The 19,509-nt window shown below is 39.6% G+C and overlaps 3 protein-coding genes across 4 annotated transcripts in view; 1 reads left to right on the forward strand and 2 right to left on the reverse strand.

The window, feature by feature from the left end:
* LOC122772208 (A disintegrin and metalloproteinase with thrombospondin motifs 7) overlaps nt 1-7,237 on the reverse strand; it is a 76,181-nt gene extending 68,944 nt beyond the window's left edge. Inside the window, exons 1-2 of the mRNA XM_044029996.1 lie at nt 6,767-7,237; nt 2,784-3,151 (exon numbers count right to left, since the gene is read on the reverse strand). Of these exons, the coding sequence (XP_043885931.1) occupies nt 2,784-3,151; nt 6,767-6,884 (486 nt within the window). The 5' untranslated portion in view covers nt 6,885-7,237. The remainder of the gene's footprint in view (nt 1-2,783; nt 3,152-6,766) is intronic.
* Nucleotides 7,238-8,355: 1,118 nt separating this feature from the next.
* On the forward strand, nt 8,356-9,833 carry rxfp3.3a2 (relaxin family peptide receptor 3.3a2). The gene has a single exon (XM_044029997.1). It carries the CDS (start codon nt 8,442-8,444, stop codon nt 9,591-9,593), a length of 1,152 nt encoding a protein of 383 aa, XP_043885932.1. The 5' UTR covers nt 8,356-8,441; the 3' UTR covers nt 9,594-9,833.
* A 2,980-nt stretch (nt 9,834-12,813) lies between these two features.
* itga11a (integrin, alpha 11a) overlaps nt 12,814-19,509 on the reverse strand; it is a 61,909-nt gene continuing 55,213 nt past the window's right edge. For both annotated transcript variants that reach the window (XM_044029515.1, XM_044029514.1), the window contains exons 22-30: nt 18,565-18,641; nt 18,225-18,308; nt 17,989-18,079; nt 17,775-17,888; nt 16,177-16,260; nt 15,962-16,072; nt 15,660-15,755; nt 14,794-14,907; nt 12,814-14,158 (exon numbers count right to left, since the gene is read on the reverse strand). In XM_044029515.1, the coding sequence (XP_043885450.1) occupies nt 14,081-14,158; nt 14,794-14,907; nt 15,660-15,755; nt 15,962-16,072; nt 16,177-16,260; nt 17,775-17,888; nt 17,989-18,079; nt 18,225-18,308; nt 18,565-18,641 (849 nt within the window). In that variant the 3' untranslated portion in view covers nt 12,814-14,080. The remainder of the gene's footprint in view (nt 14,159-14,793; nt 14,908-15,659; nt 15,756-15,961; nt 16,073-16,176; nt 16,261-17,774; nt 17,889-17,988; nt 18,080-18,224; nt 18,309-18,564; nt 18,642-19,509) is intronic.

Genomic DNA, 19,509 nt, shown 5'->3' on the forward strand with positions numbered 1-19,509 from the left:
TCTGCACACAAGTAACTTGATTCATTTAGAATTTGACAACAATACCCAAACCACATTAAAGTGTAACACACACATACACACATGTTTGTGCAGCTACACTTCTTCTTCTTAGGACACTGCAATGACTTCCATTTATTTGGACAAAAACAAAAAATAACCAGTTCATGCCTAAGCCTGACTTTAACCTAAACACAATTCAACTCTCAACTTAACCAGTTTCTCAGAAATTGGGTTTAGGTTTTGCTTCATTAGGACGAGGTTTTGTTCTCCATGAGAACTTCTGGTGCTGACAACGTCAATGAGTAAAACACACACATACACACACACACACACACACGTACACATACACACTCACTGGGTTCTATGATTTCGGAGGACATTGCATTGACTTAAATTTCCTGGAGACTCACTCTAACCTTAATCATAACTACTACTGACCTAATCCTCCTTAACCCTGACTCTAACCTTACCCTAACCTCAGCCTAACTTTAAACATGTCTTCTTCTTAAAACACGCACGCACGCACGCACACACGCACACACACACACACGCACACCCTTTCAGGTCATTACATCCCTGCAGTCATATGAAAACAGCTGGACACATGTAAGGTAATTAACCATGCAGCCTCCAGCTTAAACTCCAGCTCTTTAATTTTGTGTGTCATTACACTAATTTACAACTTTGTTTTTAAGTTTTAAAGCCATGATCATATGAAAGGCAATACTACCTTTGTGATGTCACATGGGTTACAGTGAAAGACTGAAAGTCAAGGTGACAAAAATCAGATCCATTAAAGAGAATAAAAAAAAAATAAAAAAAAATTTAATAATTACAAGTGTAGTGTGGATTGCTTTGAGAGCTGAACTGTAAGGGAGTGTCATATTGTTTGCATCCTGGGACTGCTGTAAAGCTGTTTATATGTCAGAATAATAAGTGCTGAATCCACTCAGGGTGGGTTGACGATTTGATGGCGGTATGAACAGCCATTTGCATGGTTTTGATATTCACTCCTCATTCCTTGTATATCACTCACTCTGAAAACTTCCCTCTGCTGCAGTTGACACCTCTGTGTTTCAGAGTTCAAGTGCCCATAGTCTGAACATATACAGATTTTTTATATTATATAAGATTCTTATTATGTGCTTCTTTTCACCATTAAGCTTTGGGATTGCTGAAACTTTGCAGAGGCAGTTTATCAAGTGCCATTGTGGCACTTATTAAATCACAATTATGGGATCTCTCTTTCTTTCCACAAAACCTGTACAGTATGTAGGTGGGTGGGGCATGACGCTTTGTGATGAAGATACTGGGGTGAAATGTATGTGATTTCTTTTCTGTTTTGTTTTCTACAGGAAACATTAATATCAGGGTTCTATGCAGGATTTTATTTTAGTGTAATGCAGGGAACTTAGCATAGAGTGAGATGGGGTGGGGGGGGAATATTAGGGTTTGAAGGTAATATGTAAAGATAATAGGGCCACCTCATTGGTGTAGTGGTTAGCACGCTTGCCTTTGGAACAAGGGCCTTTCTGCATGGAGTTTGCATGTTCTCCCTGTGTGCGCATGGGTTTTCTCTGGATTCTCCAGCTTCCTCACACAGTCCAAAAACATGCAATATGGGGATTATGTCAATTTGTCACTCTATTGACCATAGGTGTGAATGGTTGTTTGTGGCCCAGCGATGGACTGGCGAACTACCCCACTTATCGCCCTATGTCAGCTGAGAATGGCACAGCACCCCCCTGCGACCCTCCAGTGGAGGATAAAGCGGTAGATAATGGATGGATGACAGTATAATGAAGAACACATTTCACTAAACCTATTTTTGCCTTTCAGAACAAACAAGACTACAAATAATCAAAGAGGCATTTTGCCCCAAATTGTCCACTTACACACAGCATTGGTCATTGTCTCTGTGTGTGCGTGCACACAAAACAATTGAAGACTGTTACGCTAATTTTTCTTTTGCATAGCAGTCTTCAACTTCAGTAAATCATAGGCCGACATGCTAAAATGTGCTAGCTAGAACCCCTGTATAATGTTACATACTGTAAATAGGGTTAATTTTGTGTTTTGATTCAACTTTACCCAACAGCACAATACGGAACTAATGTTTTTCTTTCTTGCTCTGGGTTAATCGCAATATATTTGCACATTTACATTTACAGGCTACTTTTTGTGTTACCTGCTCAGTAACACAGTGTAATCAGCCGATCACATTGCAAGAACATAATGCATTTAGGGATGTGGTCAGGGACAGGGTCAAGGTGACCCACTGAAGTTTAAACAGAACATCAGAATGAAGAAGAAAGGTGATTTAAGTGACTTTGAATGAGTGTGAGTGTTTCAGAAATCACAGATGGAATATTCACACACAAACAACCAGCTTTTGTATGATTTGCAGAGAACGATGCGAAAAAGAGAAAAAAACATTTAAATTAAATCAAATAACCACTTGTATCAACAAATGTATGCAGGGGGCCAATGGACGACTGGACAAATAATTCAGTAAACACAATATCAAAAGATGTGGCCACTGAGAATAGATCGCAACACAACGTGAATGGAATTATGCCTCTACTTGACAGGAAAAAAGGTTAGGAATGCAAGCAAGGTCTTTCAAGGACAAAGCTTGTTGTGGAAGAGAGAGAATACTTGTCATGAACCTTGGCTTTTGATCTTTACATACACACACCCACAAAAGCTCCATGACATACAAAAGGGAAGAGAAAAAAGCAAATCATGGGCACTTTAAATAATAAAAACAGGTCACCACTTACCAGTCCATCGCAAGTACTTATGGCTGCATTCCCTTTCACAGTGGCCCTGTTCCACACTTCACCTATGAAATGGCACTGGGAGGATCGAGGAGGACGGATCTGGGCGCCCTTCAGGCCACCATACCTCCGCTCCGTCACGAAGCTCGGGGCCAGCAGGTGTGGGTTGAGTGTGAGGTTAAAGTTCAGATTGTCGCCGTTGTGCCAGAGTTGGTAGAAGACTCGATCCAATTCCACTGGTCCCTCTGAGGTTTCCCTCCGCTGTACTCTGCGAACGTGATGTGACAGGAAGTTGGACAGGAAGTGACCTCTGGCATCAACTTTAATGGGGCGCACGACTTCATATGAAGGCGGATCCTGCAGGAATCTCTCTGCCAAAGCCACATTGGGAATAAAGGAGGAGAAAGGTTATTAAATCATGGGAAAGGAGGGGGGTAATTAAATGATTAAGCGGCTGCAAACTGTAAACAAAACTGAGAAACATGCTAAACAAATCCACATGGGTGTCTAATCCATCATTTTTCTGTCAGAGTACAAATGCAGAGTCTGATAGAGGAACACTGCTTCAAACAGGACTCTTGTCTATCCTGCTTTCACTATGTGATCTCATGTGCAGTGCTTGTGTGACAAAGTAAAAAAAACTTCTGATAAAAATAGTACCACTTAATTTCCTGTGACCTGGAATATTTCAACCAGCTGCCAGAAAGGCAGCGTGAGAAAGATGTTTTTTTTGTGTCCAGTCATCAGGCTTTCCCAAATTCTATACAAATGTAGTTTAAATTTGTTTCCACTAAAGCCCAATAAATCATCATTAGATTGATTTTTACAAAGATGAAGACAAAAAACATCCATACAAAATCTAAACAATGAAGAAAAGATGTGGCTTTATGTTTACAGATAGATTTATTGTCTTTTGGGGGGTTGTATTTATAGATATATAAATATTTATAATTAAACTGTTAAACATAGTCAGAATTATATTTCTTTGTGACATAATCATAAAAGTTAAAGTATTTCAATGACATTTCATTGAAATGCTGTTTGCGAACCAGCAACCAAATACTGGGAGAAAATGAAAAAGCTTCAGGTTTTAAATCTACAGTAAAATGACAGTTTTGCCTTTTATTCTACATGAATATGTTGTAAAAATGCAATAATGGAACACATTTCTATGGCCACTTTTCACCACACCACCTCCACAGAGAGCTAGAAATGATCAGACAAGAGAGGAGAAGATGTACGAACTGAACAGACCTGTGATATTCAACATTAACCACATTAACAAAGGAGGCCAATCTGCATGAAAAAATTAATTATAGTAGTGTCACAACAACCACACACATTTCACAAGATGCTTGAAACATCAACACTGCTGCACAGCCTTCACAATACCACCATTATCTTCATCTCATTCAGAAGAAATGAGAAGAATTCAAACAAAGATTGTACAGCTCTTTGTTGAGTCTTCTTTCAGTCACTACAACCATTTATGTGCACAGAACACAACAATGCAAGGTGTTTGTACCGTGTCACTGAATGAATGAAAGTGCACTTGATGGATGTTTAAACCTTGCTCACTGAAGGTGTGTTCATTGACCAGTGCATATAAATATATCGAGCCAGAATGAATAAGCTAATGCAATAAATAATCATTTTATATCTGATCCACTTTAAGTTCTGCATGATTCAAACTCATGTCGAACAACATGGCTCCAACATTCCTGTAATGGTTTTGATTCAAAATGTTGGTGCTATCAGTCAACCAATGCTCTTCATGTAGTTTAATGATGACATGGATCGAGATGGAGATTTATATTTTCTAAAGGTTTACAAAAAAACACTTTGACTTAGATTTATGTCCATTTTTTGTCCTTGTTTACCCCCCGCCCCCCCTCTCCCATCTGTAATAATTCTCAATCGCACCTTGAAGGTTCATTGTGCAACACTTTTTTTTAGCAGAAATGGTACTCCCTGATTATATTAGTGCTTTAAAATGGTTTGGTTTTCATGGCCTTAGAGTATGTTTTTATTTAAACTTTAAGCAAGGGCTTTAGTTTACGGAGCTCAGCATCACACAGGTCACATGCACTTTACGCTCAATCTTTAATTACAAAAACAACATTATTCAATCAACAGCTGTGCCTTTGGGTCTATAAGCTCTTAATTGCCATGAAAAACTAACAGAAAATGTGAAATAGAGTTGTTGTTTTTCATGGCAATCAGTCTATGCCATCCTCAGAAAAAGAAGACATTGTGAGAAATAAAATTAATGAATTATTATTACTTAATGAGTATATCAGCAGTTTGAAACCACCAGAGTTATTTCAGTGGCTACTTAGTTTGTTTTGGGAAGAGCCTTTCCCTGGTGTCACATGCTTTGTTTTGGTTTGTGTCTCTCTTTCAAGAGAGCAAATCTGATTTATAGAGGAAAAGAGTTGTATCACAAACAGACATTAAACAAAAAATAAACTATTCTGTGTGACAGCAGACAACCCTGCACTCAGAGCTTCAGACAGGACCTGGCCTTCAGATTCCTCCATCAAATACCATCCATTATCTACATGGCTTATCCTTCAAGGTGGAGCTGAAGTTAATCCCAGCTGATATCAGACAAGAGGTGGAACATCATGAAGACCCGGGGTCACTTGCATATCACAGGACCACACACCGAGAGAACAATACATGGTCAGTTCGCAGGTGAATTTAAACCAAGAACCTTTTTGCTGTAAAGTGACTGTGCTAAACACTGCACTATTGATTAGCCTTCCTTTTAAATACCCATAAGCTTGAGTTCATTTTGCAATTTCTCATGCTTTACTATTGCATCTTAATGCCCCTCTAACTGCCCCTCTGGAGACAAACAATCTGACTAATTGTTTTGTTTATTTCTATTATCTCAGGCTACACCTACCAAAATTAAACCACGTACTTTGTCCAACTGCAGAGAGAGGAGGCTGCTGAGTACATCCTTGAAGACAAGAGGGGATTAAGTCTCTGATGTGAACATTTCCACTCGACGTGAACCTGTAATTCACTTTGCAAAGTAGAAACCAGCCCCACCGTGGGAAATTAATGATCCATCTTGTAGATTCTGCTTCCTGTCCTTCACTGGTAAGGTAAGAGGTCAATGTCAGACATAGAGGAGCAAAGTGTCCTTGTTTTGCTTAAGGACATTTCACAGAGAGCAAATGGGGTTTCCGCCTCTGGTGGTTCCTTGGAAATAAGCATTTCCTGCTCACCACACTGAGGTAAACTTTAAGTTTAATTGCTTTGGTTCACCCTTGTCAATGCAAGCATCCCCTCACAGTGAGGACTGCTGGCCTGATTGTGCCTGTCCTCGGCTCAACTGGATGTAGCCAGTGCGCACAAAGAAGGGAGAGCAGAAGTGATTTCATATTCATTATGCACAACAAAACACACACATTTGATAAACAGAGAGGGAGAGACAGAAAATCAATTGGACATTTTTGAAGCCTCCACCTTAATATAAAATTGCACAGAAGTAAGGGTGTTCTGTGATCGAGTAAGGACCCGTTTTTAAAGTGATTTTTAATTGTGTCTCTTTCTTTTCATTTGTATATTTTACAATTTGAATAAAAAATGTGTTACAATGTCCACTAAATGCACTGGAGTGTTAATATCTGTGAGTAGCAACAGTCATAAGATTAAGATTAAGATAGTCCTTCATTTAACGTAGAAACTTGGTAAGTCAGTCCATTAAATATTTGCATTTTTGAAATATGCAAGTTTGTTAGTTGATATTTGCCATTATTACATTGCATTACACGAGGGGTGCCCTTTTTTCACTTTAGCCCCTGTCCCCTGAAATGTCTGTGCACACCACTGCACAGAATACAAATAAATGTCCTGATAATGATAACAACAACAACAACAACAATAATAATAATGGTACAATAATTTGTGATGACAGTGGCGCTAACCATTTTTACATGTTCTTTAATTTGTTTGTCTTCAGGGTCACTCACCTGATTCATGCGATAATCCCAGGCTCTTGTTTCCCAAAACGGTCAGAAGTGCGATGAAGAAGTGGAAGAGAGACACTCTTTGTCCAAACGATTGTCGCCCGTAATTCAAACGGGTCATTTTGTCAGGAGGCCGGTTTGCACTTTGGAAACATCTATTGTCTGTCTGTCTGTCTGTCAGCGCGACAACTGGCAACTCAAATCATTTCCAGCTGGACGAGATGCAGCTCTTCGCTTTTCTTTTTGCGACCATGGACTCAAACTGTGACACTAAACAGTCCCAGCAAACATCCTCAGCTCAGGCCCGAACAGCGTGCGCCTCCACGGCGCGTCTTTGTTGCATATCTCGGTGTTTCTAAGGACTTGTGTGTATGGCGGTATTTACTTTTGCTCACGGGCGGATGTCCCGTCTGTCCACCATCTGTCTCCTCCCGACAGCCACTGACAGCTTCAAACTTTTCTCTGCAAACTTTCGCACAGCGAACCACCCCCACAGATGGGTGGACTCAAGACAATGGACTGTCTTCCAGGAGGGCCGGATGCTTAAAGGGGAACGCTCCTCCAAGAAATTGGATACAGGGATGCGGTCCAGTTGGCGGTAGTGCCCACAACTGAGGTCGATCGGGTTCTCACTGGGTCAGATGAGGACCACATTGAGTTCTGTATCATTCAACACAAACTCAGAGACGTGTCTGAGTTTTCACATCTGGGACATCTTTCCTCCCACTGAAACTGATTCATTCTACACCCATTGAAACAATGAAGGGTTATTGTGTTGTTGTTGTTGTTGTTTATCTAAATATTTTTGCGTAAACCTGTCATTCAGTTCTTAATCCTAAAAAAAAAAAACCTTAAACAAAAAAATTAAACGCACTTTAAAACACAAAGTTGGATCAGGTATTATTTGTTATTTCTTTTTGTATTATTATTTTTTCATAATTTTGCTGTCTATTAATAAGTTGATGGTGCTTTTTTTTTAACATTATGCAACTGTATTATTGTCTATTTAAGCTTAGCGCACCCCCTAGCGGAAGATTGCAGACATCATCGAGCATTACTCATGGAGGGAAGTTCTGATCCATAAGTTGTGGGTGACGTGGTCATCAAATGAACTGTCGTCTACACGCATCTGTGTGGAGCGCTGGTGTGCGGATGACGCTTTCAGCACGTGTAAGTTTTACAGTTAAAGAGAAATTAGAGGCATCGGCAGAACATGATCGAATTACAGATCCCTTCACTCAGCAGAGTTCTTTCTTTCTTTTTTTATTGACAATAATTGCTCTTACCTCTTGTGGGTTACACTGAAAGCTTCTGGTGAAATGATGTCACAAATGAATCCCTTTTACGCACGGCTGCGTAACAGTCCTGATGAGTTGACATTGTGTGAAAACTAGATTTGAATTAACGGAGATCAATCAGTAATCCCTGTTCAACTATTGCGTGTTTGGTGCTGGTGCTCATTTCTATGACAGGCGCTGCCTGTTTGTCTGTTGCAGCTCACGGACCAATCGTGGCGCAGCAGAGGACGCGCACACCTGTATAAAAGCAGACTGCGGGTCAGCTGTCATTCAGAGAGGTGTGATGGAGATGAAATGCCTGCTGAATGGTGATTTATGTGATTGGGCACTTTTGAGTGGGGTATTTATGTTGTGATTACTCTGGTCCCTAACTTTTGAAGATGGATGAAATATTAAACTACAGCAGCGGGGCGCTCAACCTAAGTTCTGGGGATGACAATTTTAGTTTCGAAGACATCGATGTGAGCGCGGATGGCACCCCCATCCTGAGGATACTCATCTCCGTGGTGTACTCGGTGGTCTGCGCGATGGGTTTGGTTGGTAATCTGCTCGTGTTTTTCCTCATGAGATTAAGGCAAGGTCGAAAGAGGTCCACTATCAACGTGTTCATCATTAACCTGGCAGTGACGGACTTCCAGTTCGTGCTCACGTTGCCCTTTTGGGCCGTGGACACCGCGCTGGACTTCAGCTGGCCGTTTGGCGACGCAATGTGCAAAATCATCCTCTCCATCACCGTGATGAACATGTACGCCAGCGTGTTTTTTCTCACGGCCATGAGTGTGACCCGCTACTGGTCAGTCGCTTCTGCCCTGAAGAAAAAAACCTACAGGAGGTCACGGTGCGTAAAGTGGGTGTGCGCGGTGCTGTGGGTGGCTGCGACCTTGGCCACGGCTCCCACAGCTATCTTCTCCACGGTGACCGTGGTGGCCGGAGAAAAACTTTGCCTTCTCAGGTTCCCGGAGGGGCACGACTGGCTCGCTCTCTACCACATCCAGAAAATACTGGTAGCCTTCATCATCCCTCTGCTCATAGTCTGTGTCAACTACTTGCTGCTACTGCGCTTCGTGAAACAGCGCAGCATGGGCAGCGGCAACCGCAAACGGAGATCCAGAGTCACCAAATCTGTCGCCATAGTAGTTTTATCTTTCTTCTGCTGCTGGATGCCAAATCATGCCATCACTTTCTGGGGTGTCCTGGTCAAATTCAACGCAGTCAACTGGGATAAGACATATTACATGGTGCACACGTACGTGTTCCCATTGACTGTGTGCCTGGCGCACGCAAACAGCTGTTTGAACCCGGTGCTTTACTGTCTGATGAGGCCGGAGATAAGGAAGATGCTCAGCGGTTTGTTTTGGAGAAGCTCCACTCCATCCGTGAGCAGGGGCTGCGCTACGCGCTCCTTTACACAGGGAGAGACACAGGGAGTTGTGCCTCCCCAGATCATGGACAACGGAGAGTACTCGCTGTCTATCATCGACCGGAAAGGTTTATCCTCATCCAAGATTATCCATCACACAAACCCGGTCTGATTAAACAATGCGATCTGTTTGATTCTTCTTTTTTTTTGGCTCTCGTTGTTCTGTGATCGTGATTATTTGTGCGTAAACCTGAATCATTTTAAAGGACATTCTATTGCATTTTTGTTTTCTTTTAAAAAACAATGGTTACGTTTCGCCTTAACTTTACTGTGAAGAAATAAAAAAAAGAGAGGGACAAAGAGATGGGGGACATGGGACACTGGGATGTCCCCGTCTGGGATTTTGTACAAAGGATTAAACTGTAAAAAAAAAAAAAGACCTCAAAATACCTCCCTAATGAATTTTCAGATTAAAATGACACTTAATCAGTGTTTTCTAACCGTGTTTGTAAATAAATGGCACTTTCCCTCTGAGGTAGTGAGCCCATGATTTTATTTATTTTTTCATTACTGTGATAATGTCATTTTGACTTTGGTGTCAATTAAAAAATATTACCATCTGGTAATACATGGTCTGTATCATGCTTTTCTGGTTTAGATGACCACTCAAAGCTTTACACTATAGTTTTGCCCATTATACAGAATATCCACCAATTCACAAAATGTTGCTCTCAGGAGAGAATATATCAAATCCAAAAAACGCAGACACTCACCTTGCTGGAAAGAGAGAAAATAACAACCACCATTTATCTCTCTACAGGTGCATCATTATATTTGACATTTGAGAAGTGAAATGAAAGGGCAGGAGGATGCCGTGTGGGCAAATGAGACAGATAAATGTATCCAATGAAGCATATGGGCCTGTACACTGAAAACTAATTTCCATCATGTGCAGTCTGAACTGCTGCTAACGCTGAATTCACATTCAATAGGTTGCATCAGATGACACAGGGGAATAGTCAATCGACAGAGGTTCCGCTGTCACTTTGATCCGCACCACAACATATACTCTGCACCCTCTGATGAGTGGCACAGCAGAAAGGAGGAGGGAAGAGTCTTGAGAAGCTGGAGCTGCTTCTCTCGCTCTGTCTTTTCTCTCCCTGCCCCCCGCCGGCCCCCCCTTTCTTCACTCTCCTTGTGTTCAGGGATGTCCTTGTTATGTTTGGTCTGCAGGGATGCTGCTCAGTCTTGTTAATGAAGTGTGGATCAGCATACACCACAATCTGTCAATATCTCTTTAGACCAGTGACATGAGGAGGAGGATGACAGAAAAGAAAACCAGGATAGCTCAGATACACTGTTTCGTTGGCAGAGACAATTCAATATTTACTCTACAGTGTAGCAACTTATTTGAGTTAACTCGTATAAGTATGAGTATACTTGTGTGCATCTCCGTGAGGTTTGCTGTGCTTGAAGTCACCCTCATTTGAGTGAATAAATATTGTATAGTCATGAAAAATATGGAATAAACTTGTCAAAAAAATTGTGTAAAGTCATTAAAGATATGAAATGTTTTATAAAGTAGCCAGTTCCCATACATCAAGGAGAACTGATGACCCATAACATTTTTTTAAGAGTATAAACACGTCCCCATGAACCTGATGCATAAACCAAAGAAGAAAAAAGCTGAAATGACAGAGCAAGTGTAAGAAAAGTGGGGAGAGACTTGTGAAGTAGTGATTGCATTCTTGGGGAGGGGAGGTGGTGGCTGAGCAGAGTCCTCCACCATTTGTTGATTTGCTGAAATCTGCAGTTTCACCATTAGATGTCAGCTAATCTCAATAATTCTTACACACCATTACTTGCTTGGGTGGTTATTTTTTCACACAAGACATACTGTATTTGATAAATTATCATTAGTAGTCGAGATGATAAGTTAGAATTTTGAAATATCTAAGAAAAAAGAATTTATTTGCAATATATATATACATACTACATAAAGCTAATTAGATTAGATAGCTTTATTGTCATTGTAAGCAAGAATGTGTAATGAAATTTAATTTTAGAGTGAAACCGCATATGATGCAGGAACACACACACACACACACACCACTCATAAAAACATAATCATTACTATGGCAACAGATGAATTTGAATCATGTGACATACACATAATCTGTACTAACATTTGAGAAGGTGTACGTGCTGCATGTCACACACATATACACAGATACGGCATCATCTTTCAAACATCTTTGCATTGTGCACGTGCAGGTGTTTATCTCCAATTTTGTTTTTGAAGTGGTCACTGTGCAGACAATGAGAAGAACTACACACACGGCAATACATATACTCCATTTTAGTTTTAGTATTTATCCACATGTCTTCATCTTTAGTCACATTTTTAATGACATGATTCAGTTGCAGAGGTCTAAATACAGCTTTTACAATTAAATCAAAATAACAGAGCACAGAACGTTCTACAGCACGTTTACATGGCCTCACTTATATTAAGTGCTGTGTTGTTTTTTTTATTATATAGTGGTGCTTCCTTTGTTATCTTCCTTTTTTTTTTTATCTGTAATTGGGTTGTGTAGGTGTTTTCTTTTTTCCTCACTAAATCAATTACGTGTGCGCCTGCATTAGTCTAATGTCTCCTTTTGCCATAGGGGATTAAATTGTTTTCACTGTAGCATTGTCAGTGACAGATTGCAGAGCAATACACAGCACTTTGGTTCATTGTTGATTTACTCAAACCTCAGATAAAAACCATGAAAATCTACACCAATATTTCTCATTTGCCTTTAGCTTATTGCACAGATCAGTGAAAACCTCACAGTAACTAAGATTGCAGATTTTAAACAGCCACCATCTGTCTGCAGGCAGATTAGGTTTTTGCAAAGAGGGAAATAAGAAACCATGGTTTAAATTGGAAATACCTTTGGTTTCATTGTCGTCTTTTCTATTGATCAAACGTTACCAACGATATTCTTTCCAATGATCAGTAAACAAGATGGATGACTCCACTCACATTTATTATGGAGTCTGAATTATGCTGAAAGAAATCACTTTGCTATTCCAAGAGATTTTACATGTGGATTTATGTGATCTATTAAGAGTTAATAAATCATTTATCTGTGGTTGATGACTCAGTTTTAAGCAGTTAGCCAGAAATCACTCTTCATAATGGCATTTTGAATGTATAGGCTCCTCTTAACAAATTCAATAGCCTTGAAAGAAAAATGTGCCATGTAAATGAGATATTAATATTATTTTAACATGCACACAAATACTGTTCCTTGCTTCCAGCTGCTTGTGCTAAAGCTAAAAAAAAATCCTAAAAAAAACTGTCATGTCACTAATTGTTAAGAGAAATTCTCAAGAGACATTCATGGACACATCTGTTGAAATGATTTATTTGTCAGCGTCTTACGTCTCTTCACACCTCATCAAAACAGAACAAACAGACATTCATTTGTCACACTGGCACGGAAATGTTGACTCATTTTTATGGCATCTAAATAACAGTAACAGTTAATTCAATTCAGTTAAATTTATTAGAATAGTGCCAAATTACAGCATACATTAACTCAAGGCACTTAACATAATAAGGTCAAGATTATATTACAATTTTAAATTAAAATGAATTCCTTCATTCCAGAAAAGCAGTATTTTATGCACATCCCCTTGCTCTGATGCAGTGCATGTTAAAAGGCCTCAAACTGTCTCGTGTTCAGGTTCAGTATCACAAAGCTGACTTTTTCAATCTTGCCATGTAGCTGACATTACAAAGTATAATGCCATAAACCTATGGGAAAATACTGAAAACTATTATAATACGGAAAGGGTATAAAAAAGCTACTTGTCTATTTACAAAATTCAAGTTAACTTTGTACAAAGTAAAAGTGCATCTGTGTAAATGTTTGAAGACCATCCTGCATTAAAATATTAAAAGAAAAGGAGTGACCTCGAGAGAAGAGACATAAGTAATACAAAAGTTCTTCTCTGCAGCAAAAGACCAAGTCGTTCAAAGTTAAACATCACAAATCTTCCTTTGACAATGGTGACTTTACTTCAGTTTTGTGTCTTTATAAATTAAGATGAATTCAATATACAATATAGTCACTTTACACTTGTGGGTGACTCACCCTTGAGGTTTTTTTTATTATCTTTACAAATTTACTTCAGGAGTTAAATAAATACACAGGAGGACAAGACAAAAGAGTGACTGGCTTAAATGAGCCTCAAGGGCAAAGTGGCCAGAACCTCTTGGAAAATTCATATATCAATTGTCCAAAAGTTCTGTCACTTGGTTTTTCTTGTCAAAAAGCACCAGAACTCCAGCCTGAAGGCAAGAAACTGAGAGCTCCAATGTCGCTGAAGGGACGACGCAGCAGACAGTGGGATATGTGAACAGAACAGGCCCTGATGTCGTGACAGTGCAGGATTGCTAAGTGAATGTGACAGTGCTGACTCTTGCGGGTCAGGGGTCATGGCGCGGGACAGATCCAGTGCACTGAAAAAAGCCTTGCTGCAGCCGTCATGCGGAGCTGTCTACACAGTGCCACTGTGGTGTTGGGAAGCAGGGGATTGTGGGTTGGTCCCTGAGTGTTGGGGTCCCCTGTGGAAAAGGCGTTTGCTCGGAGCCCTCAGCCTGCGTTACCGCTCTTCGGTCACTTTCCCGTTGGCCTCCGGCTCGTCTTCATCTCTCCGCTTCTGCCTCTGGAAGAAGCCGAGCTGAACGGGGAGTGAGAGCAAACCAGTGAAGTGATGCCACAGTTTCAGAGCACAATGTGATGGAGCCTAAATGAGTTCAGCCACTGTTGCTGAACACAGATAGGGGAGAATGTCTTCTTGTTAATTGAAACTTAAATTTAGAAACGTTTCATTCTAAAGTGAAATTGAGAGGATGAAGGATCTGCGACCGTGCTAATGGCTCCAAATGTAATTAAAATGGAAATGACTGGTTGATTAATTTACTAATTTCTCAGTAATTGAAATAACTGATAAATAAATGTCAAGAGCTTTTTGACTCCAGCCTTGTGTGCATTTTGGGGATGACCACTGTCGGTACTTCAACAAAAACTCTAAAAACAAAAAGGTCCAGGTTACTTGTTTCAAAAATCCAATACAAAATATAAAATGTTAGCAAATAAAATAAAAATAAAAAATAGAACGTTACATATAAAACACAGTCAAAAACTAGTCTTATCTTTCTATAAGCTTTAAACACACTATCCAACTAATCAGAAACTAGGATTGGCTACAACTATCAATTAGTATCAAGTTGTGATGCAGGAATGGAACTGCTTATTCTCAGCAAGTCAAATCAGTCCAACATGTATTTATTGCCATTTTACAAAATGACTTACCTTCCAGAGAGCAAGACTGAGCAGAGCCAAGAGTAGGAGTCCTCCCAGCGTACTACCAATGATAATCCAGATAGAGATTCTGTAATCTCCCTCCTTCCTTATCTCCAGTATAATCTGTCAGACAAGAGGAGATGAAATTACATTTGAATTTGTCTTTCAGGTACAAACTGAGCTCAGTGTCACCATTTATCCTGAAAAATGTGAATAAAATAAATTTAGTTATCACAATAATAATTATGATATTTTTAATTTACCTTAGTCTAAATGTATAACGTCCTCTAAATACTACAGACAATGAGGTGATACTGTCATTACGTAGAATTACATAGAATCACAGAATTTGTGGTTAACTATAGATTACATTCAGGTCAGGGAAAGTCAGAGGCAGAGCATATTTTATTTGATTCTTTTAAAAAAATGAACCTGTATAAATTGACTCGTACAACAAATGCAAAGTATCTGAGTATTTTATTTGTATTAGCCAGTAGATGGCAGCAAAGATTAATGTACAAGTCGAGGCTTGAACGTGTTGTGCCGCTGGTCCTTTCGGTCCCTGAGCACCACCCAGCACATGTGCTCTAATAGCAACCTCTAGACTGACTCTAGTGCAGAACACATGCATGTTCTTTCAGACGGGCCTTTTGTTATATTATTCCATTACATAAGTTAAACTATTTTATTGCTTCCATTCATTTTAAAACGCATCCCCTTGAGCACAAAACACTGCATTCACACATGGATGGGATAAGTATCAGAGAGAGGATGCATCTGATTAAACTATGATGCGTTTATGAGCTCAGCTTCGAGTTCAAGTCAAACCTGGGACGTAGACAGTTCAAGTACAACATCAGTCACTGATGACTCACATGTCTGACAGGCCTCTCTTCATGTAGAAACATGGGGCTGGAGGAGGGGAGCTCCACAGATGCACTGGTTACCAGTTCCAGGATTTTAAACTTCAGCTGGCGATGAAATCAAAACAAGCAGTCAGTCTTCACAAACACATTACACAGCTGAAAGACTATAAAGCTTTCATCATCACTCCAGAATCAAAGCAGAATAACAGGAATGTGAATTAGGTGATGCATGCCTGCATATGTTGCTATAAAAGCTGGGAACATCACAAAAATCACAATACGAATGTGCATGTTTTGATTTTCATACTCACTGCATGTAACGTATCTATACGCAGAGCTCCCGCAATTCTGACTGCTATCTCTCTATGGGATGCCACACTGACTGAGCACTGGATTGGCAGTGTCAAAGTGTTTGATCGGTTCTGTGTGTGGAAACCAGATAAAACCTCAAGTCAACACCAAACCAGAGACAACGCTGGAAATAAAACTCTTATTTGAGAATGAATTTGGCTGGTTTATACTCTACCAATCGAGAGAAGCGTGAAAGGTCCTCAGGCGATGCCCTGCTCTGTGCCACGTGTTGTGGTGGTAAACAGTGCGTACCATCTCTCTGGTGTGATGTAAAAGTAAAAAGAAACCTGTTAGTATGCTGCAGGTTAAGGTCTGCAGGGAAAGGGACATTTATAAAATGACTTTAATAAATTATGAATATTACAGTGCAATTAAGGGAACAGCATAAAGGGATAGTTCAGTATTGGTTCTGTGTGCTTATAAAAGGGACTGAGCCTCATTGAGACTGAGTGGGAGCAGCCAAGGATAAGTCCCAGGTTGAAATGCTCGCTCTCACTGACAATAATAGCTGACAGTGAAGACACAAGGAAATAATTTATCCACTAAGCAAGACGCTCACCTCACATAACCCAAGACTTCTTAAGTCTATTAAGTCTATTATATGTTTGCTCTTTTTTCTCTTCTTTGTCATCTTTGCCTGGAAACTGAAGTTTGTGTCACTTTGTCAACCACTCTCTCCCTGAATATCACAGCACACAGGAGTTGTTAATCCACAACTGCCTCCATCAGTAAGTTCCAATGTGTTATTTTGTGATCTGGCTGTCTAGCTTGAATGTTTCATGAGAAGATCAAATGTTATTCCTGAATGTGAAGTAGAGAGCTAAACTCTTAACCAATTATATCTTAGCAACCATAACAAGGCATTTCACAGCTGTCAAGATTTAGACACATGCATTTCCACATGTTGAAGTTATGTGAATGGTTCTGCAGTAAAACTCAAGTCATAAAAAAAGTCTGGAGTTCTTTGTTACCATTTCCAAAACAAAAATCATGACAGTAACAAAACAAGGTGTGTTGTCCACTCCAAAATGAATTATTATAATAATAAATAATAAATACTGTATAATAAACAGGCTAGGCTGCAATTAAACATCACTGAAGTTCATACATTTCAAAGTACTGCTATTAGTATTACTTCACTGTGGGCTTACAGGTAACACATCTGTGTTTTTTCTTCACTGAGTGGAAGCTAATATTAGCAGCCCTGCTGGATTCGGGTGGGGTTACATTTTAATAACTCCAGCCAACTCTACACAAACATAGACTCTTGTTTGAAAACATTAACCATATGCTTCATCAGTGGCACCCATACTAGGGCTGGGTCAATGGGGGTATGTAGTAGTGTCTACATCTACATCTGTTGCCTGTTCAGGTAGTGCAAAAGTGAAGCAACCAAACAATGTCAAAATGAAATATAACCTTTTCCATTTCTCTTTGTCCTGCTTATATCTACAAGGATGCAATGTTTAAAAAAAAACGACTGCCTTACGTGATGCAAGGGTTTGATATTTCTGCATGAGCACAAACTCATCAACAAGTAAAGTGACAGTAACTTGGAGGAGCGGGGCTTATAGATGATTTTCAAAAAACTTAAAAAGTTTATTTTTGACCATGGGCTGTTTGATCAGAATCTGAGGCTATTGTTACTGAACAATAAAGAGCTGGAGCAGCAACATTAGCTACTTTTAAGAGGGACAATGGGCCATTAATCTTAATCTTATTCCCCTTTTGCACTTCAAATTAAAGAATCAATCACTGAGGCTCCACACTCGCCTTGTCGATATAGAAGTCAGATATCTGCAGGAGCTGGTTCCCATTTTTCGTCATCTCTGGGATCTCAATGATGAGTTGCAGATTTTTTACAGGAAAGTAGCCAAGGTTTTGGATCTGAGAGGCAACAAAGAGCAAATGGTGTAAAATATTTCCCATTAGTGTTTAAATTTATTGAAAGTGGAAAAATCATGGCGATGTTGCTCCTGGCTCTCACTTGGAAAGTGAAGTTGACAGGAGGACCGATGACTCCAGGCTCCTCCAGAGAAAGCTCAGACTTGATGTCATACCGAGTGGGATTTGAATCCCTTGTATTTTAAAGAATAAAAATAAAAACATTACATGTACATAAAACAAAATCTCAAACATTTTCCAAATTAATTTTCTTTCAAGCTGTGAGCCGTTAAAAACATTCACATTTTTGACTTCCACATTCAGAGATAATTGACAAACCTGGTGAAGAGAAGATCTGCCTCATACTTCAGTGAGTAATATATATCATTGAAATTATCAACTGTGCTCATTTCCTCGCCATCACTGTTGAAAGGAGACAAGACATTCAAACAATGTGAGCAACGGCGATTCTGTGGGACAAAATATTTATCACTGCAGGTCATTTGTGGTTTCAGCTTTTTAGCTTGCCTCAAGCTCACCACTTGGCATTTGTAATGAAAGTAATGCCTGGTTGTGATTTTCTGGATGTCAGATAAGGACACATCTCTCTCCATATGAAGACAAAATGTGTTCAAACATTTCAAAACATGAGGAAAAGGTTTAAAATTTATGTTCACACCTGTTGGCCTCCAGGATGACTCGGACATGCTCCAGGAAGACAGTACGACTGAACTCAAACTCCAGGCGAAACATTACCTATACAAAGTAGGAAAAAAATTACTAATTTATTGCATGGCCCAAAAAATACTTGAATATTTCATATATTTTATCAGTGCTCAGTGTTTCAACATCATCGTTATATTTTTAAAGCAGAATACTTAAAGTACAAGCCAAAGGTTCTTTTTTATTTTTTTTTACTCCATATACTGCTGCAAACGGTATACTGTATATTCTCTTCAGCAGTAAAGGGCCTGCAGTTTAGATTAAGTAGTAAAGCCTGCAATTACCTGCTATAAGCTCCAGGTTTTGACCCCAGAGAGCCAACTGCACAGTTGGTGTTACTTAAAGAGAGCCAAGGAAGTTCCCCTAAGTTAGGGACCATATCATAAATAAAGAATGTAAGCATGCATACCCGCATGAACACACATACACACACACTTCCACTGAGAATTGGATTCAGAACAGAATACTACTCAAAAGATAGAAAGGGAAACAAAGAAGACAGACAAAACCAATAGTGACAAACAACAGAGGCATTCTAAATAAAAACAGAGGCAGACGCTTAAGTCTGGAGAGAAAAAACAGAAGAGAACAGGAGATTGGCAGCAGAGACCAGAACGTTGTTTACACTCCGCTATGCTGTAATGAAATCCTTACAGATTCCATCTCACCAGAGACGGATGTATCACATAGTTTACTGTAGCTTACCTTCTCCATATAGACTGACTAATCCTCCACAGATACAGTGCAGTACATATTTCATACCTAAATATAACAAACTATTTTCACGAGTTTGTTTCTTCCTCGTTACAAATGTTCTTTTTTGAACCTGCTTTTAGAAATGAGTGAATGTGATGTTCATGTGGAAGAAAGTTAAATAAAAATAAGCAGACACACGAGGATG

Source organism: Solea senegalensis, linkage group LG7 (assembly GCF_019176455.1).
Source record: "Solea senegalensis isolate Sse05_10M linkage group LG7, IFAPA_SoseM_1, whole genome shotgun sequence".
Classification (NCBI taxonomy): Eukaryota; Metazoa; Chordata; class Actinopteri; order Pleuronectiformes; family Soleidae; genus Solea; species Solea senegalensis.

Coding starts and splice junctions, on each gene's coding strand:
- rxfp3.3a2 (XM_044029997.1), top strand. CDS start 8,442: ATGGATGAAATATTAAACTACAGCAGCGGGGCGCTCAACCTAAGTTCT.